The sequence below is a fragment of the Crinia signifera genome, chromosome 2 (assembly GCF_055691185.1).
Source record: "Crinia signifera chromosome 2, ASM5569118v1, whole genome shotgun sequence".
NCBI classification, from domain to species: domain Eukaryota; kingdom Metazoa; phylum Chordata; class Amphibia; order Anura; family Myobatrachidae; genus Crinia; species Crinia signifera.
This window is the reverse complement of record NC_139218.1, coordinates 212,405,758-212,430,334: the sequence shown is the minus strand read 5'-3', so window position 1 is coordinate 212,430,334 and position 24,577 is coordinate 212,405,758. Positions and strand designations below refer to the sequence as shown.

Here is a 24,577-nt window from a genome sequence, read left to right as displayed (position 1 = left end):
TAACTTTCCCCAGGGTGCCAGCACTAGTGTAGATTTCCTCTAAATCCCTACGCCTCTAATTCTGCACAATCATTTCTGTATTGTTAGAGTATTCTGACACGCAAAATGAAAACACCATTTCCATATATGAGTAACGTGAGGAGCACTGGTAAAAATAATCTGTTGTGCCAAGTACCCCCGTCATCTTCTGTAAGATTTGTGGAATCGAAATTGTGACTGTTGCATTGGTGACAGCATCCTCATTCCACAAGTGTTTCCGCAGTATTCATAGCCGCTGTATACTAATCTAGGCACAGGTGGATTGCCTCCCTACTCTACAGGAGGCAGCAGTTGAGATACACTCCTAAAAGCCTTTATACAGAATACCATAAATAGTAGCATGTGTGCTCTATGCACTTGTACAACCTCAGACAAACATGTTCATTTAAATACATTTTTTGACCTACCAAGCACTAATTTAGCCTAATAATAAATGACTTTGTTGACCTCCAAAGCATAATGCATGAGACAGCTGTAACAGGTCCCCTCATTATATAGACACAAACCTGGACGCACAATGTCACAAAACTCACATACTCACAAAGTCACATACTTGCCTACCTGACCCTCTCCATGAGGGAGAAAATGCTCTGTTCCTGGACTTCACCTGTGGTGAGCTAGTTAATTGATAAGAAAGGTGTTTCACCACAGGTGATGGCAATCCTACATTACCAGGGAAGTCCAGGAGCAGAGCATTTCCTCCCTCATGGAAAGGGTCAGGTTGGCAAGTATGAACTGGATGCATGAAACAGCCTCAGTGTTATGATCTTGTGTTTTCCACCTTCAGTTCATGTACAATTCCCACAAAATTCTGATAATGATAAAGGTCATTCTGGGTACTCAGAACCTCCCCCTGTGTGTGCTACTTTCTACTGAATCTGTAAAATAATATATACAGTAGAAGAGTAGACATGAACCAGAAGTCAAAACATGTGTGTTCCCCTAGCCTCATATGTGTTTATGTTGTACACTATAGTCTAGACTACTGAAAACAATTTAATGTTTTTTTTTTTATTTTTCAGTGTCCAACAAACTGCCCAGGGGGTCCAAAGGGTCCTCAAGGACTACAAGGGGTTAAGGTAAGACACTCTCTTAGCAGTGATATATAAAGTATATTCCAATCTGATCATTTTATCTTAGTATTTATCAACTATCTCAGGCTGCTTTGACATCCGCACCCCCTAATTTATTTCTCTGACTGCTAACAAATTACTGTATTGTAGATGCTTTAAAGGGGAGGGAGGAGGGGGGATATAAATCCTATTTTGATGACTATATTATTTTCTTTTTAAGGGGCACAAAGGGCGTCCAGGTCCCCTCGGTGAGCCAGGACAACAGGGGAAAACTGTAAGTACATCTTATAAATCACTGAACAACCAATATGAATACAGTTGATGCTTGTTGTTGCATAAACAAGATGGTGGTGCTCTTACTTCTGGAGAATTGTCTATCTCTGACATGTAGGATCCCACACCGGGGCATGTCTATTTCCATTATGTGTACCTATTTTCAAATATGTTAAAATATTACCTTTATGGTTTGTTTCTTAGTGCCAAACAAGCCTTCTTCTAATTTTCAGTGTTATAACTGTGATACACAGGTTCTCAAATGCTGCTCTGGACCCAATTATTATAAATACAATCCCAATAATTTGGGGGGTGCACATTATGCCCAATAGAGAGACTTGAAAACCATCAGAGAAAAGAGGATAGAAATTGTATCTAACTATCACTAACAAAATTGCTTATGAGAACAAAAGCGCAACATTGTATCTGAACAATAAAGCTGTCTGTATAGCAGTATATGACAATCTGCTGGAAACAGAGAATACAGCAAGAGAAGTCAGATGTGGAATGTATGTTAGAAATTGAACTAATAAATATGTACTAATATCACCCTCTTCTCGAAGTTACAAGAAAAATCAACACTAGGAGCTCTTGAAACGCGGACATATAAGAGCATCCACATCTCGATTTTAATCACTTTTTCTGACTTTTGCACATCTATACTATTGTTTCAACAAGAAGGTGTAAATAGTGCACCTCTTTTTTAATTATTGTGAGAATTAAAAGTTAAATTTCAACAGGTTCATTAATTCCATGATGTAATCAAGTATCAAATGTTTTAACTAGAATAAAAGTTTGGTGCAAAATTAATGGGAGCTGTTTATGTTAAAGCTGATTTAGTCGGTGATATGTTTTATTATATCCTGTAATACATTACATGATGCATTCCACTAGATAAATTCCATTCTTCATTCTCAACTGCAGGGCACAAAAGGAGATGTTGGGATTTCTGGAGAACAAGGAATTCCAGGACCCCCGGTAAAGTATTTTACGTAACTCAATAAACGAAAAATGTTGCAAAAATATACATAAATATTTAGACAGAACTGGTAGATAAATACTCTCCTAAGGATCTAACACATTGTACAGTAAATCTAACTCCGCAGTTATCAAGAGATTAGTCCACCGATGGCCAAAATGTGTTTAATTAATATCCCAGAATTTGTATAAATTATTAGATGAGATTTTTATGAATCATCAAATCCATTAGTTTTGGGAGTGGGTTACAGAACTCATGCCTTTAATAGAAATATACTGGGTGTAGCATGAAAGACTATACTTTCTTGTCAAGAGTAATATGAACACTACAATAATTAGTTCATACCAAAAATATATATTTTCTTTACTTACATGAATCTTCTAAGCATATACTCATAGCTACATGTTGATGGTTGCCTTATGTGTAATAGCCTTTGAATTTAGTCATTTATTGCAAGCAATGACATAACCATAGTGGGTGCAGGGGATACAGTTGCTATGGGGCCTGGCTACTTGTAGGGCCCCAAAGGCTATCCCACTGCATCCACACAAAATCCCTCCAACTTATCTTAAAATCTCTTTTTTTAGTTACTGCTACAGCGCTGGGTTCTGGGCCTGCAGTTTACTTAAAGGGAGGGAGGTGGGAGGCAAAGCCGCTTGTGCTACAGAATCCGGTAGTGTGTCTTCATCTGCAGTAAGGATGCCGGGCTGTGCGGCTGACGGACCACTCATTGTGCTTGTAGAGTCCCACGTCTATCAGCTGTGCACTGCAGAGCTGTTGGTGCAGGCGCAGCTACACTGCCAGATTCTGTAGCACAAGCAGATTTGCCTCCCTCACAGTATGTCCACTGCTGGGCCCCAAACCCTGCATGGCAGAAGTAATTTAAGATATAAAAAATGAAGCAAAAGTAAAAAAAAAATTAAATCTATAGTTAGAGGGTCCAGCCATGTCTGTCCATCTATGCATCATCCCATTTGTTCACCTGTCCGTCAATAGGCCGCTATATAGTGTTGTGTCTGCTCATAGCCCTGTCTGTCCTATTCTCCCTCCCATCCATTTATACTCCCATATGGTGCTCTTTTCATCCTTTTGTCTGTCAATACCCCCTCTCATCTGTCTGTCTATATCCCCATATGTTTAGTTTGTTTGTCTGTTCATCTATGCCCCCTTCTGTCCATCTGTCTATGCCCCCATATGGTGCTCTGTCCATTCGTCTGTCTGCACCTGCCCAGTCTGTCAATGTCCTGCCTGTCTGTCTATGCCTCCACCCTTGTCCTGTGCTGTAGCCAAAAGTCTCACCTGATTACTCCTTCTTCCTCTCTCACCCCCAACTCTCTCCCTATTCTCTCTCTCTCTCTCTTCCACCTCTCTCTAACTCATTCCTCTCTCTTTCTCTTTCTCTCTCTCTCTCCCCATGACAACCACTTTCTCCCTCCTGTCCCTAACGAGCAAGGTTGTTTCAAGATTTTGCTATGGGGCACACAAAGGTCTGGTTACGCACCTTATTGCAAGAGATGTATTGCTATGTCCTGGAGGCAAAGTATTTATGTTTGTACAAATGCTAGTGAAGATGGAAGTAGCAGTAGGTGCTCATATAAAAGATCATTTATTTAAGACCTGATTGTTCCAAAACATGTCTTCCTGTAAATTGATTGCAATGTTGAATACAACTTAATAAGAAAATGGTAATTAATTCTAATGTATTATACAAAAATGGTAGCTATAGTGGTAATTATTAAGGCATCTTTTCCTTTTTCTTATAACAATTTTGATATCTGTAACACAGGGCCCAATAGGTATCCGTGGTTATACAGGAAATGGTGGACCCAAAGGAGAGACGGTAAGTGGCAATGTGGACAGAATGTTATTTCTAGGACAAACTCTAGTTGATTATTAAATAATAACTTGCCTTAGGATATAGACAGCCCTGTCTACTACTGTACAGTACGTGGGCAAGTGTTGCATAGCCACAAGTATAACTCTTCAGTTACTTTGCTCTACTATTTTCTTAAAAAATTTTTTCCCTTCCACCTGCTTTATGCAGTTCATCACACATCCCCTGTAATGCAGCACACAGCCTTGTGCACAAATCCCCTGTAAAACTTTATGCACATCTCTTCCCTGGCAATAAATCACCCTACTGTAATTCACCACAGACTTGGGCACATAACCACTCATGTAGCCATAAGTGTGCTGGAGAACGGTGGCCATTTTCTTGTAGCAAACCTTCATTTTCTCTTGTTTCCTTAATAATGGGCAGAGAATGATGACATCATCATTGTGCTGTTTCCCTTGTACAAAGGGAAGGAATATGCTGTATTTGTTATTTTGAAATTGATTCTAACATCAATTATTTTCCCCTCTACTTTTTTTAGGGACCCACCGGATATAAAGGGATGATCGGATCAGTTGGAGCAGCAGGGAAGCCTGTAAGTTGAAGTAAAAGTATTATTCTCCAATACCTCATCTTATATTTCATACAGTAGTTTAGAAATCATTTAGAGTTGGTATACCAATTATGTATCCAGTATCAGATGGAATTGCAGTGTTTTACTCTGCTTAGTGTGCAGTGTTTACTCCACAAGGGTTATATACAGCTTGTAGAGCATTATGTTCCTTGCCTTGAACACAGACAAAGGTGAAAACCCCCATCCTGTTAGTGGAGACTTGCAGTCCTCATTACGGAATCCCCCTGAGGAACAAAGTGTTTCAATCAAAATATACTCATGTTGGTTATTACTGTTAATGAGTCTGGCCTTGCAGAACTTTCACTACTCCATGTGTGTTTCAGGGTGAGGAGGGGCCAAAAGGGCCTCCAGGAGAACCGGGTGAGAAAGGAGACAGGGTGAGTCACAGTTTTCTTTTGTTTAATATCTACATGTTTAACTACTGTATATAATACATGAAAAGCGTAATCTTCCTGAGTATTGTTCACGGTTCACATGCTTGCATGCCAGTATACTAACATATTGGTGCTAATACGTTCCTCATGTAGGCCTGCTAATATGTCTACATACTGTACATACACAGCAAAATACTTCTGAAGCTATATGGGGGAGATGTACTAAGCCTTGAAAAGTGATAAAATTTAGAGTGATAAATCAACAACCAATCAGCTCCTACCTGTCATTTTTCAAACACGGCCTGTGACATGGCCTGAGTTGATTGGCTGGTGGTTTATCACTCTCTCTAACTCTAGGATTATGCTTTATATTACAGTGAGCATTATTTTATCACTTGTTTGCATTGTTGGTTGCCTATTCAATGCACTAAGGTGTTTCGTTTTGTCACTCAGTGGCGTAGCTACGTTTTGGGCGCCCCCCCGCCGTTAGGGGTACTTGAAGAGCGAGTTTGGGAACCACTGCTTTAGAGTTAGAGTATATTGGAGCATGTCTGGAAACCTAGAGCACAAGACTTGGCACTGAGGGGCAGATTTATTAAGCTTGGTGAAGTGATAAAGTGTCTGGTTTTTATCACTGGCCAATCAGTTCCTCTAACTGTGAAGTTACAGGTTTGGTTTAAAAATTGCCAGGTAGTAGCTGATTGTCCGGTGATAAAAACCAGACACTTTATCACTTCACCGAGCTTAATAAATCTAGCTATTTATTAATAGGGACAACATACACACAGAATTGAACTTACAGTATTTTAGTCTATATATTCTATCCCCATTACCTTATTATTCATTTTCTTGTAATAATAAGTACATTAACTCAGTTTATTTCTACTACTACTTCTTCTCCCTTTTGACGATTAATTTTACATCTACCCCATAGTCTGATGCATCCTGCCTTTATAGAAGAGGTGCTGTCCGAAAATCACATGTCTTCCCTGTGTTCAGATATCCATATCCATATGTCACTTGACCCCCAGTATTCAATAGTGATTTTGAGGGTTTGATCCAGATGCAGATGTAAAGATACCCTTACGTGCAAGTAGGGCCTGTAACGTTGGTACATCACACATATGGATATCTGAACACAGGGAAGAGATCGTCAAAAAGCAGGGGCTCTTTTTCCATTGACAGAAAGATACCTTTATGCGCACATAGGGACCCTACTTGAGGTCAGTAGGGATCCCTGAGGTCCAATAGAAAAATTGTGAACTGTTGGAGGACCTACATATTCTTATAAGGGAGCTTAGTGTGCATTATTTGGAGGGAGTGTTCTGTAGGATAGCGCTGTGTACCTTCCAATTTTTTGTGCAACTGTATGGTAGTGGGAGTCTGGTGAAACACGGAAGTACGCACAGCTGCAATCCTGGGCGCAACTACCTTCCTGTTAAAAATCTTGTTTTTGCGAAAATCACATGTGACCACTATATTGGCTAAGAACTACATTGAGGCCTGATCCCAACTCAAAAATGGGAGATATGTGTGAATGAGAGGATCTTTTTATCCATATTTAGAAAGTGGAAATGTATTCCCTGAAGTAACTAGTCCTTCTTTTCTCTACCTACATTTACTGTTAACATCATAAGTAGTGTATGGAGGCAGGGGCGGATTGGGCCACCGGGAAACCGGGTCATTTCCCGGTGGGCTGGTCTGGATTTGGCCGCTTTACCCCTTGACCAGGCCACTGCTGTCTCCCCTGGGCAGGCCGCTAACAGCAGGAGGGCAACTGGGACTGGCTGCCAGGGATAAAGATGGCGGCCACGTGTGCTGTCCCCCTCCTGCCAGAGCCGTGCTGTGTGCTGTCCTCCCTTCCACTGCCGGAACTGCTGCGACTGGGAATGGCTGCCAGGGATAGCTGCCACCGCCGGAGCTGCTGCCACTGGAGATAAGCAGCCTGTTCCCCCTGGCCTGGTAAGTGAACGGCACACCCCCCGGCAACCCGTTAGCACCCCCTGCAACCCATTAGCACCTCCCCCCCGGTCTCTGGTAGCACCTCCCATCGGCAATCTGATAGCACCAAACACTCCCCACCAACCCTAATGCCCCCCCCCCCCGGGCTGCTGTGGGATATCTCCTGGGCCGAATTTAATTACCAATCTGCCCCTGTATGGAGGGGTCTGTATGAGGCAGATTTTTTACAAGGCAAGAGTAGGCCTTGGTCCCAAGAGGTCCTATAAAGATGCCCTTGTTGTCCAAAATGTTCCCAGAGGAGCATTGAGCGACTACTGTGTGATGTCATGACATCACATAGACCTGCCCACAGTACCAAAGTCCCTTTGATGTTCTTGGACACACAGAATGGTTTTATCCACCGAATGTGGGCAACCAGTTTATTTAAAATTCTTTCTAAACACATAGAGCCTGATTCCGATTTGTACACAAAACCAATGTTAACGCAGCAGAGCAATTATTGGTAGACTGTGCATGCACCAAAGTACTCTACGGAAGCCACTTGCAATCAGCAGCAGAAACATAGTGCTATGGATTGTTTGATTGCTTTGGACCCCATGAGGTCTCAATCCACCTCTGGTCTAGATACCTCCTGTATGACAAAGTGAAGGATTTGTGCATCTGTCCTGACTTTATAATTACATATACATTGTATCTATTGGCAACGACTCATGCTGGCTGTATGACTGGGACCAGATCCAGGGTCACACAAAGCTAGTCTTCACTGGTTTTGGGTGACCCTTGGGGTTAAATTATTTGGTGGCAGAGCCAGTTTGTACACCTCCTTGATTAGCATTCATGTTGAGTGCAGTTCTGTCCAACTGATAATTATTCCCTGAACACCAATTCAATTTGGTGTTTCAAAAGAATCCATTATCTGATGAAAGTCTGTGAGAAAAATTAGGCTTATTGTGGCTGGAGGAGTTTGGGAGGAGATACTAGTATCCCATGTACCAAAATCCCATGTGTTTGGACTGGAGTAATGCAAAAGTCAATTGCAGATGTTTTATTTGGCAATGTGGACAAACGGCAATATGACTCGGGACAGTCATTTTTTCACCCCTCTTATTATTGAGGATATCCTAATTACTACGGCTAATGAATCCCATCCCCCCTACCCCAATAGTCTCCACTTATCAGGGATTCTGCTTTACATGCCTCAGGCACTGGAAGCAAAATTCCCAATAACCAGTCTGGAGACCTATTTTTGCATGTGTCTGGAAACATATCCTGAATCCCCTGTGTTATCTACCTTTTAAGGCTGAAAAAAGGGTCTAAAATCACTTAGGCCAATAATGAACATTGCGCTAAAATCGCTGAAGAAGTATCGCTACTAAATGGAAACTCCTCTGGAGGAAATTTACTAAGGTGAAATGGCTACAAATATGCCTATTCGCAGCCATTTGAGCCTGTATCTGACCATAAATTCATATTTTTGGAATTTACACGGTATGATATACGGGCAATCATATTCATATTCATAACACATTCAGATTCATATTTCTGAATACGAATGCATTTGCCATCGAAAGAATACGAGTAGGAATCACCATTCATTGGATTCCTAATTTACTAACCAGCCATATGTAATATACGTCTGGTAATTGCCATGAAAATACGCCTGGAAAATACTCCTAATTTTCCCGGTATATTTGGCTTCAGCCTGCATGGATCAGTCAGATCCGTGCAGGCTGCTGTGTAAAAAAGTAGAAAAAATAAAGAAATAATTTAAAAAAACAGCCCTGGGCTTAAAGAGCTGGTCCTGGTTTTAAAAATTCAGAGAACAAACCAAACAGGGGTTCCCCATAATCTTTATAACTAACCGGCCCTGGTTCCCCAAATTTGGGGGACAAAATGAAAAGGGGTCCCTTGTATTTTGAGAACCAGCACCGGGCCCAACCAGCCAGCAGGGAAATGGCACAGCCAGGGCACACTTTATGAAAACAAAAAGCCTGTACCCTTAGCCAGGATGGACTGGGAGAAGCACAGAATGCTCTTGTTTACATTATGTGCTCCTCCCCCTAAAGTGCGTGATAGCGAAACTCGGTTCCTAATGTCACGTTGTTTCTTCTTGATCTTGGATGCCTACTTTGGAACAAAGTGGACCGATCCACGACCCAAGGAGCTGGTGAGTATAATTTTTTCCACAGGTACCCCATGGATACTACGTGGAGAAGGGGACCGATGCTTTGGGTCAGAGTAGGTAAGTATAGAATGTGTGGGCTACATATAAAATAAAGTTTTATTTTTCTGGTGTGTGTGTGTGTGTTTTTTTGGGCTATTGGTTCTGCTGTGGAACTAGGAGTCCCAGCATGCCCATTAATGCCCAGCATGCTGGGACTTGAGGTTCTCCATATATCTTATGTTTACATTTTTAAAACCTGCGCTGGCAAAGATTTTAAAAATTATTTATTTAATTATTCTTTTTTTTTTTATTACACACTGTAGCCTGCATGGATCTGACTGATCTATTCAGGCTGCCAATTCGTATTTGTAAATGCGGTCATATATATGGCCACCAAATACGACAGCATACTGCCACCTACGCCATCGGTGAAATACAAATTTGTAAATAGGGCAGAATAGTAAATCTGCCCTATTTACAAATTGTATTTTCCCAACATTCTTAGTAAATTTCCCCCTCTGTATTCAGCAATGAGAAGTTGCTATATTAGTACAGTAGATGAAATAAGGATGCATGTCCAGCTGGAGATTGTTAGAATACAAAACAGGATAATTAACAACACAAGCACATTAAGATTGCAGATGCAAAGACCATATAAGATTCTTTTCGCAAGGAAATAAAATGGTTTTACATAAATGAATCCATAAAACTGCCGAGACACGGATATCAGATTTCAGCAGAAAATTTCACAATTGTCGGCATTGATGGAAACACATAAAGTAATACAACGGCTACAATAATTGAAATTGAACTATCTAAAAGAATGATGAAATGGTTACTCCTAAAATGCAGCTTCAGCAAGAAAAAGAACAAAAGGACAAAAGACTAAAATGTGTCTAGAAATAATTAGAAAATCCAAAGAAGCTCAAACTGATGATGAGGAAATATCCTCATGGACCTGCTCTCTGACATACTCGGCAAAGGGACATACTGTACAAAGGGACATGCTGTGCAGAGGTCTTCATCAAAGTACGGAATACAGCAACATGAAACTGTTATCACAAGATATAGCAAATAATGGGAAAAGTTGCTTCACAGTTGGACTTGTGTGATCATTGCTCTGTAAAATGGCTTCAAATAGCTTTTAATGATAATGTAATGTATGTATGTGTGAGCCAATGTTAGTACATATGCAATAAGTATCAATGCAATGTGTGGCAGGATGTACCGCAATTGCTTAGCACATCCCGCACAGTGAGGCTCACTGTGGATTTCCCCTGAACACCTCAAAGCCAGTCCAATCCTGCTCACACTTACTGTATGTGTCATACTTTTTAAGCCTTCTCTCCTGGAAAAGCCCAGAGAGAAGATTCTGCTTGCCACTTTGGGGGTGGGGCCAGACTGCCATTCTTTAGGCCCTACACACAAATGCAGTTAATTGCAGGTCTGCTGGGAGGTGGTTTGGCTTAATGATGAGACATCATTAAGTCCCACTCCTGACACAGCCTTGCAGTTACTGGTAAAATCTCCTCATCCTGCCCTCTCCACTAGGGATGCGGTAGAACTGGCCTCTACCATGGGTGCAGTGGACAGCCTGAAAAATAAGGAGTCTCCCGCAACTTGTATGAGAGTAGACAAGTATACTATGTGTCCAGTAATATTAGACCTAGTTTTCATGCATGTTATTTTTTAATAATGCCATACACTAAATGTTTATTATTAGTGTGATCATCTAATCTCCAATTTTCTCTACGCAGGGGGCACGTGGCATTACAGGACAAATTGGAGCAATGGGTCTAAAGGGCAACAATGTAAGTATTGCTTGTATAATGTTATAAAGAAATAAAGCAAAGAGTAATAAAATCTAAGCAATATCAAGTAAGAAAATCCTGCATAACATGGAAATGAGTGATAAGAGATTAGGGGGTCTAATTCATTCATTCGCATATGCCTTTAATCATTTGCTGGTAAACATGAGAAAACCAGTATGGTAAATTTGCAGTATGGGAATATTATGGATGTGTGTGATGGCACAGAGATGCTTGGCACCACGGGTAGCGATTCATCATTTTGTATCTAAATCACATAGAAGAAGCATACCAGGTCCCTCACAGTATACCAGGCACATTAGATTAGTACTTTTGCAACACGTGAATTGTTAGAAAGCAGTAGATTAAGCATAACTATGGCCCTTATTCTGGTTGGTGCGTATATTTCCGAATTATTTCAGAGCGGTCCGCACGCCACGCTGTGCGGACATCGTACGAAGAAACGCCCACCGGTCCTCCGCATTCGGACGGACTCACTCTTTAAGAAGAGGGCGTGTATACGGACAACATCCAAACCTTTGCGTGTGCGGTGGACACACACATATTCTGCACTGTCTTACAGCGTATGCACGGTCTTACCGCGTCAGAACGGACGGGAACCTGCCCGTACGCACCGATGCGGTGTATTTACGCACAATTCAACACTATTATCTGAACACCGGAATCTGTAACATGACCCACTTATGCAATTAGGCAACCTCATTAAAAAGGGATTGTTTGTATTGGTCATCTATTATTTATCAAATTGATAATTAAACACTTTACTACCACTTTAGACCAATGAGAAGAGTGTAATTAATGAGTAATGAGTAAAGGAGTGGATTGTATTGTGTTCAGCTGAAATTGGTTGAGGTGCGCCCGTACTGATTGGGCGTTCCGAATGCCTAGCGCATGACCGAGTGGTGTCCGCAAAGCAATACTTGCTTATGAAGACCGCATGTTTCCCGCCTTTTTGTTCGCGTGGATTCGGTGTGCTGTCCGAATGTACGCGTACCAGAATTAGTGCACTCCCTCGTGTACGCCCATGTTTACGCCCAGTTTAGCCCACTTTGAAACTACGCCCCTGTGTACTTCCGAATGACGCCCATAATACGCCCATACCTCCCGAGTGAATGCGGTGCACTTTTCTGTACGGTATTAGTAAGAACAAGTTCGGATACCTTGCGTGGCACACGCATGCGCAGACGGCTAAAAAACGCCATCCGAAAGAGTTCGGGAAAGTACGCACAGACCAGAATAAGGCCCAATGTGTGGTCCTAGGCATGGCTCGTCACTTGTATCAGAACCCTGTCTGCCATTTTTACACAGATTAGGGACTGTGGAAGGAATTAAATTGTAGTATAGAGAGTATAAATGACAGCAATGGCGGCACTCTTTGGGGTAAATTTACTAAGATGGGAGTTTTATTGTAGATGGGATGTTGCCAATAGGAACCAATCAGATTACACTTCTTATTTATTCAGCACCTTGTAGAAGATTATAGCTAGAATCTGATTGGTTGCTATGGGCCACAACCCATCTTCAAGAGAACTTCCATCTAAGGTAAAGTGCGGAAGATTCTGTGAGGCAAATCATTTCACCCATATTTGAAGTCTGTGGTGTGCCAAATGGGGCTAGTTGGTAGGATTTAAGCAAGGTTTCTGTGGACACATCTGTAAATAATTCTTTTTGCTGCAGGGGTATAGTTAGTATATAGACCCCCTACTAGAGAAGCAAGAGGAGATAAAAGAAGGGGAGAGAGCAAAACAAGCAGTTACAAGATACTAGGGTCAATTTAATTAGGCGCTACTTAGTTGTTTTCTCTGCAAATTCACACTGAAAATTAATTTTGCAATACAAGTAGGTACCAATTGACTAATTAAGCAAGTGAAAGATTCCAATTAGTTTAATTAGCCCAATAAGTACATGTCATTTTTTGGGGTTTTAAAAAAATAGCATTCAATCACTTCTAAAAAAATCAACATTTTTGTTATTTTTCTGTACTCCAAATTTTTTAATTTTTTTATATTGTGCATTTTTTGTATTAAAGTAACTGGAAAAAAGTTACTATAAAACTTTTTATATTTTTGTTAATTCAGCCATTTAGCAACATTTATAGTATGATTTTGTCATTAGCTTGGGGTCTAGGACTTCACCCTACTTTTTCATGCAGTTACCTCATACTGTATGACATTTGGCAGACAATTTCCAAACCAGCTCTGTGAGGACAATGATTAAGCATTTTTAATTGGACTTAAACTGTCTTGTCTGTGTAAAACAACCTTGCATATTAGGTTTGACCCTGTTGTTCTTCAGAGCTATGTTCTGCAAGAGGGCATAACTTCTATTCCAAAACTCAGCAGTTTATGTACCTATAATAGTTCATTGTTGGGTTTTTTGTTGTTGGCTTTTTGCACACTTTTATAATGCTTGGATCATTTATCTACAAGGTGAGTCGTTGCTAATCTACATTATTATTTGTCAATATCTAGTACTAACAATGATATTGGTGATTTAGGAGATGTTTTCACGTACAAACTACCCGCATTCTCACTATTTTCTAGATTGTTTTTTTCTGACAACCTCTTAGTTTCTACCTGTGTCTATGCTGCTTACAGGGTCTCCCCGGTATTGATGGCAAGGATGGTACCCCGGGTATTCCTGGTTTAAAGGTGAGTACCTGAGTGGTCTTTGCTTATCCTCCAGCATGTTTCACACTATCTCTTCATGTCATCTCTTTTTTTTCTTAAATCTCTTACGTCTAGGGCAGCCCTGGCCAAAATGGTATTCCTGGTGCTCCTGGTCATCAAGGGTTGGCTGTAAGTACCGTGTGTGTTCTTATTGCCTCCAATACTACAACATTCAGCCCTTAGCCGGCTTTGGCCTGGACACACCAGCAGCAAGCTTATACAATACTGGAGCAGGTTCTGCATTAAAAACTGCTGGACATCCTATAGAAATCAAATCACATGTCTGCAATAGGGTATTATTTAAAATAGCTTGATCTGATAATCTTAACATTATGTTAAACTTAATTCATACATTTTATTATTGATCCAGTCAATACATTTATTAGACATAAATTAGGATTTATACCACCACAGGTCAAAAATAGTAAAAAATTGCGGTTAATCAAGCTAGCATGGGGTGACCTGATCATTGTAACTACAGTAAGTCCCCTTTATCTTTGGGCTTTATTTATATTTTTGGAAAACATAATACATCCTAACTGTGGGCATATAGATGCTAGGTACCCCATTGTAAGCTGCAAAGCTTTGAGTTCCTATTACAGTTCCATTTCACAATACCCATCAGTGCCACACTCATTTAACTGAAGAATGATGTGAATCCCCTTCTAGTTTACACAGCATATGTTCCCTGTTTCATCTTTTTCAGGGCTTACCTGGTCAACCTGGTGCTAAAGGAGGAAGTGGACAAAAGGTTTGTATGTAATAGATTTTTATTTCACTTTATACCTATCACGTGCTGGGAGCTTGGGGGTATGTGTGCAGCACAGAAATGTCAGCAAAGATTGCAAATCACAGCAAAATTTTTCTAGTAATACAATATTGATACATCATTTAAAAGGTGAACTATTTAAATCAGTGATGATTATTATTTAAATTAAGTGGTCTGTTCCTTCTCAGTCTCAGCCTACGGTACATAATAGAATAGAGGCAATGTGGACACAAATCTATGATTTTTAGGATTTGCCTATAGTAAATAAATTTGTATCAAGGGGAAAAAACTCAATGCAGCTGCATTGTAGTAGGTAGTTTTATTCTGTTATTTTGTTTCCTAAAATGAGAGTCGAGAAGGCTGAAAATATTTATAATGCAATTAAATGATGACAAATGCAGAACACATTGTGAATAAATAACACATTAACATCCTGACAAAAGTCAGTAATTTAAAATGTTATAGTAATTTGCAACTTTTTGTAAGATAATTAAGTAACACATATTTTAATGGATAGCACAGAGGCCACATCAGTCTTTCTATAATTTAAAGGTGTACATTATATTAATTAGTAAGGCAGCCAAATTGTGGCATAGACTACCCCTTTCACCTCACAAATCCATATCTAGCCCTAGTATTGGGCCTCTATGATATTGACTTGAAATCCACCTTGAACACTGTCTGTGTGATTTGCAGATAAGCTGAAAAGCCAATGGAAAAATATTATAAAAGGATTTTTACATGTACAACCTTTATAAATGGTACATGTTGCACAGTGGTTCATAGTGTATATCCGTCACACTGTGCTGCTGCTGTGGGTTCGATTCATATGTCCTGTGCTGTGTGGAGTCTTTGTGCAGAACTACCATTGGTACAGCAGGTGCATTGCACCGGGGTCCCTGAGGACTAAAATTGCTGCCCAGACCAGCAATTACTTCTTGAGTTGGGTTAGAGGAGGGGTCACAAATTATATTTTTGCACCTATGCTCACCACTGTATGGGTTTCCTATGTGTGTTTTAGCCACCTCTCACAGTTGAAAGACTTTGCGGGAGGTTAATTGTCTTTCAAGTAAATTAGCTATGCTTCCTGTGTTTGTATCTATGGTAGAGAATCAGACTGTAGGGAGCTATGCCCAGTGGAATGTAATATACATACACATATTGAATACAATTAATACATTGTACAGTGCAGAATCATTTGTTATTGGTAAATAAATAGCAATATGGTATTAATTTTCACTAAAACTAGTGGCATACTACATTGTATTGATTTACTGTATTAGTAGTATGATAACCGTTGTTGGAAATATTCTCATAGTACTAACTTGTAGCTGAACTTGCAATAATAATGAATTTCTGGGATTATCCTTCAAGTGCCTCCATAGTTAGCAGCTCTCGGTGCCTCAATAACACATGGGATCTGGAATTTATCCCAAATCCCATGTGCTATCACCTAGAAACAGGTCATTTTTCTGCCCAAAGACACAGGCTATAATTCGATAGCCCAAAATTTTGTCCAAAAAATGTATTGCATCTAGTTGGATACCCTCATAATTGTATATTTTAATAAAATGATGTATTTTTATATTTAGAAATTCTTTATTACTTTTGGATATTTAATATATAATCCAGTAGCATGTGAGCTGCATCCTTCTTATAACCAGAAACGTATTTCTCACAGGGTGAGCCAGGATCTCGTGGAGAATCAGGATACGCAGGAGCTCCTGGAAAGCAGGTAAGTACCAATAACATTGATCTTATAATAAATAATGCTTTGGTCCAGGAAAGAGCATTGGTACTTGTGTACTTTCACGGCGCCAGCATGGCGCCATGCATCTGTGTCCCCTTGCGGGGCTCGCTGCGCTTGCCCACGCTACGCCAGAGCATTTACTAGAGCCAGCACATTGGCTGTAAGCTATAGAGTATGCTGGCCTGAGAACTGGCATATACTGTATGGATGGAGGCCAACAAACTTTTCTTGTAAAGGTGTCCATACAGTAGCAGTGTATTGGGGCATTCTTCTGATCCCCTGACTGTTGCTCCGGGGGATCTGGGATATTAAACATATAAAAATATTAATACCCTGATCCTGGGGGATCACAGAATCTGGACTTTATAACATGCTTAATATGCCTGATCCCCAGACGGACCGCTAATCAGCTGATGTTTCACAGTTGGTTATTAGATTCTTGCACTGTGAATAAGTCACACAGTGCAAGTTATGTGTTACTAACGCCAGTCATAGTGAAAATTTAGATGCAGAGTGAGCGTCTATGGGGGGGTAACAGGGGATGGCAGGTCATATGCAGGCACGTGGCAATCACTTTGTGGGCATGTTGCAGCTAGTGAGTACACAGTTTCACAGGCCCCTAGCATCTTAGTTCTGATGGACAGTCAGAAGTAGGGTTGCTCAGACATCTGATGGTGCAACCGATGGTGCGTCTCTGTGCTCAAACAGCAGATTAAACACACAGCCGATGGATGTTTCTGTACAAAACACAGAGGCTGCAACATTAGCATAATTTCTCAATTCCACTGCATAAAAAGACACCGATGTGATGGGATTAGCCTCCACATCTAAATCAATAATAAAAAGAAGAGCTGCATAGCACACTAGTGCCTGCAGAGGAATAGAACTGCCACATAGTAACCAAATTATCTATTATTGCAATGTCTCTGTGCAGAGCCAGACATACAAAGCATATTGTTTTCTTTATAATGAATGGTTTATTTCTACAGAACATTCTACACACTCCTACCTGCAAACTGTCTGCCCACACATATTATACATACCCTTTCTCTTGATGTATGCAGTAGTCTTATAATTCTTCTGTGCTTGTCAGGGAGAAAGGGGTCCGCCAGGAGAAGCTGGTCCCAGAGGCCTTGTAGGTGTAAAAGTAAGTGACTGTCTTGTTGCTCTCTATAGTATGCACTTTACATTCATACTGTACATATGACATTAAAGTGACATTGAATATTGTGTTACTTAATGGGATTTGTATTTAGAATACATACTGTGATATATTTACTTACAAATAAGTGATATCTGCAGGGGGACATCGGAGAAAGAGGAGCAGTTGGACCAATTGGCTTGGATGGAAAAGTGGTGAGTACCCTGTGACCTCTTGGAGCAATCAGTGGTATGTATGTATGTATGTATGTATGTATGTATGTATGTATGTATGTATGTATGTATGTTAATAAATGCATATGTAATTAAAAGCAATTTCATGATATTTACATAAAAAGGGTTTGATCAGGAGGTATAATGAATTGAATTTATACTGTTTTTAAGCTGGCCATACAGTACACTGGCAATAATCTTTCACAGTATGAACAGAAACACTGAAAACATGTGACATACTACAGTTTTATTATCTTGATTTCATTTACAGCATTTTAAATCTTTTGGACCATCTTAGTAGCAGTAGATGACTTCCAAGTGTACAAACATGTGACATGTGACATGTCTACCAAAAACATGTGCCATGTCTATCAAACCCCATGGGCTGCTGTGTCCCACGGGAGGTGAGGAGATTAGGGAACACTGTGACACGCAGAGCAGCAGTGAATGGATAGTGCGCCCATGCACACATTATACACAGACACACACTGTGCCAGCCTGGGGGCTATCCAGCTGTTCTGGGAGCAAATGGCAAGCCCCAAGAATGACAAAAATTGGGACGTGACTCACAGGTACAACATTACCCAAGCCAAGCCACTTTATCATTAAGCCATGCCCCTAATTTCAGAAGTCCTGTTCACACAAGTTGTATAGACCAGAACAAGGTCAACAATGACATAATGTCAACGAAAGCAAAAGGTTGACACGTAAATAATCAAAACATGAAAGGTTGACATAAATTTTTCACTTTTTCGGTGGCAGTTTACAGTTTTAAGCATGCAGACCCTCAATCAGTATATTGCATCTTGTTTTGCTCGCAATGGTACGCAATGGTACCAGATGCCTCAACACACTTTACCATTACCAATCGGTATCCACATACATGGTAAAGTATAGAAAAAGGTTAAAAAAGGAACAAAAGCTCAAAAAAACTCAGGTTAACTTAAGTGTCAGCCATTGCCATGTCAACCATTTAACAATTTTGACCTTTTGTCCATGTCGATCAAATGCATGTCCACCGCATGGTGTCAACCTATTGACTTTTGACCCAGACATTGATGACCTACCATCTGGATCCCAAAAAACAGAGGGAACCTCACATTCTTTGTCTCCCTGTTTTTTTAGTACCATCCTAGGCTTCAAGGCCTAAAAGATGGTTATACAGTAGCTTTTAGGGGACACGACAGAATGTATTTGTTGTGTTTTTTATTCTAAATATAGAAGCCTGCACTATTCTGCTGTCTATGAACACACCTACTGTACCATAGACAGGTTATTTATTTGAGCAGGTTTGTACCCGTGGCTTAGTCGTTTTGGTGTTTTAATACTTAATTAATTGTTTTAATAGAAAAGATGTACACAAGGGAAGGAGTTTGTAGCGGTATTTGTGTAGTTGCAGACAGGCAACCGTTAATGCTGCTATGTTCACAATCAGCCACCTAGTGTTCTCATCACGAACATAATTGAGATAGAATAATTTTACATGCTAAACTGTGTAGGACACTTCATATCTCCAGCACAAACTATGCACAACTATCATCTCACTGACTATCAGTGGCAATGATGAACAATAACTTAAGCAGAAAAGTTCCTACACCTAAGCTAGTTACACTTGTGGCAACTCGTGGAGAGCGCAGTCATTTGGCTTGACTAATTAATGCCTAGATCTGTATGCACCACAATTTTTTCGATCACATTGGAGATTTATTGGACCGGCAGACTGAATAGGTTTCAAGGTCCCTTGTTACCTTGTTAAACCTAAGAGGCTTAGTTAAGGCCCATAAACACTGGGTGACTTTGAGCTGAAAGTCGCTCAAAACAGCAGGTTTGAGCAGCTTTCAGCTCAAAGCCGCTCATTGTGTATGGCCCGGCGATGAGCGCTGCTGACGCCGTCGCAACATCGCCGGGAAAGCCGTTCATCTGCTGGTTATACCAGCAGATGAGCGGCTTGCAGGAGGGCTTTGCATAGCGCTTCGCTATACAACGCCCCCTCCCCCCCTCCGTTGGCGCAAGGCAAGGGGAAAGCCACTCAGTGTTTCCCCGCAGCGATGAACGCGATCATCGCTATCCATACACGCTGGGCATAGTCGCTAGTGATTATGTGATAACAATCAGCGTCTGACTAATCCCAATAGTTGCGGCACAATGTAAGAAGCAGCTTGATGCCGATTTATTGCAGTTGACCAGCTTGACATTGACAATAGTGCGACTAATAATCTCTGTTTAAATACCTGCATCTGCATTGTTAAACAACCATAAGATTTATACATGTTGCTTGCCATGGATGAATGCTGGGGAGTGATTGTACTACTTGCCAAATTGGTACAAATGAACCAATCTTTAACTATAATCCTTGCATGAACTGCGTTCTCTGGATATTTGATAATTTATTGTAACACCGATGTAAGATACATAAGAATTAAAATGCAGTTTTGATGAAAACATATGAAATGTGAGAGACAATTTTGCGGAACTGACTTAAGTTAGCTATACATACAGCAAAATTAGTGGCAGTAATGACAAATTGACACAATATCACTGTATCATATTTGGCTTGACCAAAAATCAGGTCAGTAGATGACCACCGAAGGCCTGTGTAATCAATTATCTTCCAAGCAATAGACCCCACATTGCTTGACGTCTCTGTGAAGTGCTAGATGTCTTGATCTGCCCATCCACATATGTGGCCAGATTGTAAAAGGATCTTGTTGTGGGGACCAACAAGAGGAGCAGAAGATCTGTACTTTTCTGACACATATTAGAGTGGTCTAATTATGAATAAATGGATGCACTGTATGTGTGCAAACAGAGATCTAAGCTTCTTTGTTTTTTTACCAGGGGGCTAAGGGCGAACAAGGGCCTCCTGGTGTACCAGGACCACAGGGTATTTCTGGAATAAAAGGAGACAAGGTAAGAAGCTGGTGAACCCAAGGGAACAATGGAATCCAGAGAAACATCGCTTTAATCAGACCCTGGCTGTTAGTTATAGGTTACCACAACAGACTCACTCATGGTTTTACTTTTTATTCTTTGCTGTTCACAGGGTTTCCCAGGAAAGGTTGGGTCGAAGGGTGAGTTGGTAAGTGAGGTTTATATGTTTATTGATTATTTTGTTATCTACTTGTCATATAGAGAATAACAACACACATAGTAGTAGTAGTAGTAGTACGTTTATTTATAAGGCGCCACAAAGTGTCCGCAGCGCCGTACATAGCAAACAAAAAACAAATTACAAGGTAACGTACAGGGTGTGTTGAAAAATACAGTATAAATAGGGGTATAGCTGGTAGAACTAAAATCATCAGTTCAGAAGTAGGTGTCAAAATTGTCGAGGAGACTGAGGATGAAGTAGAGGAAGGGAAGAACAGGACAGGAGCACAGGTGAGGTAAAGAGGTAGGGTGAGTACGTGAGGAAGGAGGACCCTACTCATAAGAGTTAACATACTAAAAGGAGGTGGGTGGACGAACGAAAAACAATAGGAAAGTAGGAATGGATGGGAACGGAGGCAGGATAGGAGGATCAAAAGAGGTTAGGAGGAGGGATAGGCTAGTCGAAAAAAGTGGGTTTTGAGGGAGCGCTTGAAGGAGGTAAGGGAATCAGAAAGCCTGATGGGTGGTGGGAGGTTGTTCCAGTGCAGGGGGGCAGCGCGAGAGAAGTCTTGGACACAGGAGTGGGAGGAGGTGATTAGGTGAGAGGTCAGTCGGCGGTCAGCGATGGAGCGAAGAGGACGGGAGGGAGTGTGGATAGAGATCAGTGAAAAGAGGTAAGGAGCAGTGGTGAGGAGTTTAAAGAGAACTCGGAAGGGAATGGGGAGCCAGTGAAGAGATAGACAGAGGGGGGAGGTGGAGGTAGAGCGGCGGGAGAGGAAGATGAGCCTAGCAGCATTAAGAATGTATTGGAGAGGTGCGAGGCGGGCGAGAGGTAGCCCAGAGAGAAGGATGTTGCAGTAGTCAAGAGTGAATGAGAATTTTGGTCGCGTCAGTGGAGAGGAATGGTCTGATGCGTGAGATGTTGCATAGGTGAAAGCGGCAAGACTGTGAGAGAGCACGAATGTGGGGGGGTGAAAGAGAGGGAGGAGTCAATTATGACACCGAGGCAGCGCGTTTGGTCGGTGGAGGTGATCTCTGTTTCACCAATGCTGATGGAGATAGTGGGAGAAGAGGGGATGTTCGGGGGATGGAAGATTAGAAGTTCAGTTTTAGCTATGTTTAGTTTCAGTAAGCGTTGGGTCATCCAGGCTGAGATGGCCGTGAGGCATTCGGAGACCTTGGACAGGAGTGATGGGGATAGGTCGGGGGAGGAGAGATAGATTAGGGTATCATCAGCATAAAGGTGGTAATGAAAACCATAGGAGCAGATGAGGGTGCCCAGAGAGGTGGTGTAGAAGGAGAAGAGGAGAGGGCCAAGGACTGACCCTTGGGGAACACCGACTGGCTGCGGGGTAGTAGGAGAGGAGGAGCTCGGAGTGGAGACGGAGATGGAGCGATCGGAGAGGTATGAGGTGAACCAGGAGAAGACCGTGCCAGTGATGCCAAAGGAGCGGAGGGTGTTGAGTAGGAGAGGGTGCTTAACAGTGTCAAAGGCAGCCGACAGATCAAGCTGGATGAAGATAGAGAAGAGGCCTTTGGATTTAGCCGATAGTAGATCGTTAGTGACTTTGGTCAGGGCAGTTTCAGTGGAATATAAAGGGCGGAACCCAGATTGGAGGGGGTCTAGAATGGAGTTGGCAGTAAGGTGGCTTAGGAGATGATTATAGGTCAGACGTTCTAGGAGCTTGGAGGCAAAAGGGAGGAGGGAGATGGGCCTGTAGTTGGATGGAGAGTTGGGGTCCAGATTTGTTTTTTTGAGAATTGGGGAGACAAGAGCGTGTTTGAAGGAGGAAGGGAAGATCCCAGAGGATAGGAAAACACATATATTTATACATTCATTTTATGTGTGAAGAATTATAGAATATTAGTTTAGAGATTACAATATATATATATACACTATGTCGAGTTTTGTTTATGTTACTAATACTGTGTGACCTGAAAACTTTTGTTTTTAGGGTGATCCAGGAGTTGAAGGCTTGGCTGGTGAGAAAGGAGAAAAGGTGAGTCAACTACATTCCCTATTAATATGGTTCAAATATAACACACATATTGTATTTTAGTCTTTGCATGTTAATATAACTCCATAGTTTAGAATACATTAAAGTGATATTGTGGCAACAGTTGGCATACTGGGAATCTAAATGGGTCCAAAGAAAATTGTATGAATGTGATCTCTCGTAGGTGGGACCAAATAAGAGGTGTTCCTAAATTACGTTGAATAGGGAGTCACATGTGTCTTCACACAGTGTCAGTGCACAGCCTTTATGGGAATGGTCAGCACACCACCCCCCACTTAATTTCTTCTTCAAACATAGCAGTAATGAGGAGTAGACCACTGTTAGGTATATATACTGTATATAGCTACCGCTTCATAAGCAGATTAGATTTAAGTGTGAAATATCTCCAGTCTGGACAGTCATAACAGCGTGAGCAAGCCGGCAAAACTGGAACTTTGAACCAGATTCCGCGTGGTTGTCAGAAGGTTCTGCTATCTGTTCTTTCAACTTTGACAACCTGCTGCTGGTGATGCTTGTGTTTTTCTATAACTGCAGAGTCCCTTTCAGCATAACATATAGTTCTTATTTACCTACTAAAACACTGAGTAATAAGTAAACATTCTGGAACCCCCTTTTCTCATCCAGCCCCAACACTAAGGAGGTTATTCTAGTACGCACTGTCACCCGCACATTCGTATGGGGGACTGATGTTTGGTGTCTGCGCATGTGCAGACGCGGGTGTGAACATGCAGTTCACCATCCCATTCCTACTCAACAGTGCTGGCAGGGGGCGGCGGCAGATAGACACGCCCATGAGAACGCCCAGCGTCCAATGGAAAGAGGCAGTGACGTGGCTGCCAGGTGCGGACAGCTGACATCTCCGGTTGTCAGCTGCCCGCCTGTTCTCGCACAGGGCGCATGCAAAGCTAAGACACCTGAGAGTGCAAAAAAGTAAAACAAGTGGACTGCTCTAACTTTACGAATAGGAATCTAATACTAAAAGGATGCAAGTAACCTTCATGAAATGTACAGTTTTATTAAAAGATAAAATAAAATAAATTAGCAGCACATATTATAAACAATGGGTAGCATAAGAATCAACACATAACATAATAGTGGATTTAAAGAAGAAAATGGGGGGGGGGGGAGCTTTAGGCTCATAAAAAAAGGATAAAGTGACTGAAAAAATATGTATAAGGTCCATACGTTACCGTATTACAGTGTCTAGCTGAGTTTAAAGATAGTGGTGAGCCCACTTGGATCCGTTCCTATTTTGCCTTAGTTTTTGCAGGGACCTGGATGGCAGGGAAAGTATTCCAGCTTGGCTTTGGGGAGTGTGAACCTCCTGCTATTGCTTGATGCCAAATAAGTATATTGTAGGCTGGATTTTGGTGATCTCCCAGTGTTGTATCCAGAACTCGGTCTGGAGGCTGGTCCGTTCTCTCAGGGCTTAAAGCAGCTGTTTTAGTGGTATTGAGCGGGGTCAGTCACTTGTAAGATCCACCAACGCGTTTCGCTCTATGGTAGAGCTTTTTCAAGGTGAACACCTGAGAGTGTCTTAGCTTTGGGTGCACATTCCACATCATTCGATGGTTGACTTATACAGGGAGGAAAACATAAGCAGAATGCTGTGTCCTGGGTTCAGTGTGGCTTTGGAACATAGGGCTCAGGCAGCCAGCACCCATATTGTATGGTTTGTTTATACACTTTAACCCCCACCCCCTATACTTTGTGTGGTCTGCGCCTCCGCCCAGGGCAGCAGCTGTC

General features: G+C 41.4%; 1 protein-coding gene across 1 annotated transcript in view; it reads left to right on the top strand.

The window, feature by feature from the left end:
* Window positions 1-24,577, top strand: part of COL9A2 (collagen type IX alpha 2 chain) — a 64,571-nt gene that overhangs the window by 28,498 nt on the left and 11,496 nt on the right. The window contains exons 11-26 of the mRNA XM_083173668.1: window positions 1,062-1,118; window positions 1,333-1,386; window positions 2,310-2,363; window positions 4,151-4,204; window positions 4,740-4,793; window positions 5,156-5,209; window positions 11,090-11,143; window positions 13,759-13,812; window positions 13,906-13,959; window positions 14,537-14,581; window positions 16,281-16,334; window positions 17,443-17,496; window positions 17,652-17,705; window positions 20,562-20,633; window positions 20,767-20,802; window positions 22,769-22,813. Of these exons, the coding sequence (XP_083029794.1) occupies window positions 1,062-1,118; window positions 1,333-1,386; window positions 2,310-2,363; window positions 4,151-4,204; window positions 4,740-4,793; window positions 5,156-5,209; window positions 11,090-11,143; window positions 13,759-13,812; window positions 13,906-13,959; window positions 14,537-14,581; window positions 16,281-16,334; window positions 17,443-17,496; window positions 17,652-17,705; window positions 20,562-20,633; window positions 20,767-20,802; window positions 22,769-22,813 (849 nt within the window). The remainder of the gene's footprint in view (window positions 1-1,061; window positions 1,119-1,332; window positions 1,387-2,309; window positions 2,364-4,150; window positions 4,205-4,739; window positions 4,794-5,155; window positions 5,210-11,089; window positions 11,144-13,758; window positions 13,813-13,905; window positions 13,960-14,536; window positions 14,582-16,280; window positions 16,335-17,442; window positions 17,497-17,651; window positions 17,706-20,561; window positions 20,634-20,766; window positions 20,803-22,768; window positions 22,814-24,577) is intronic.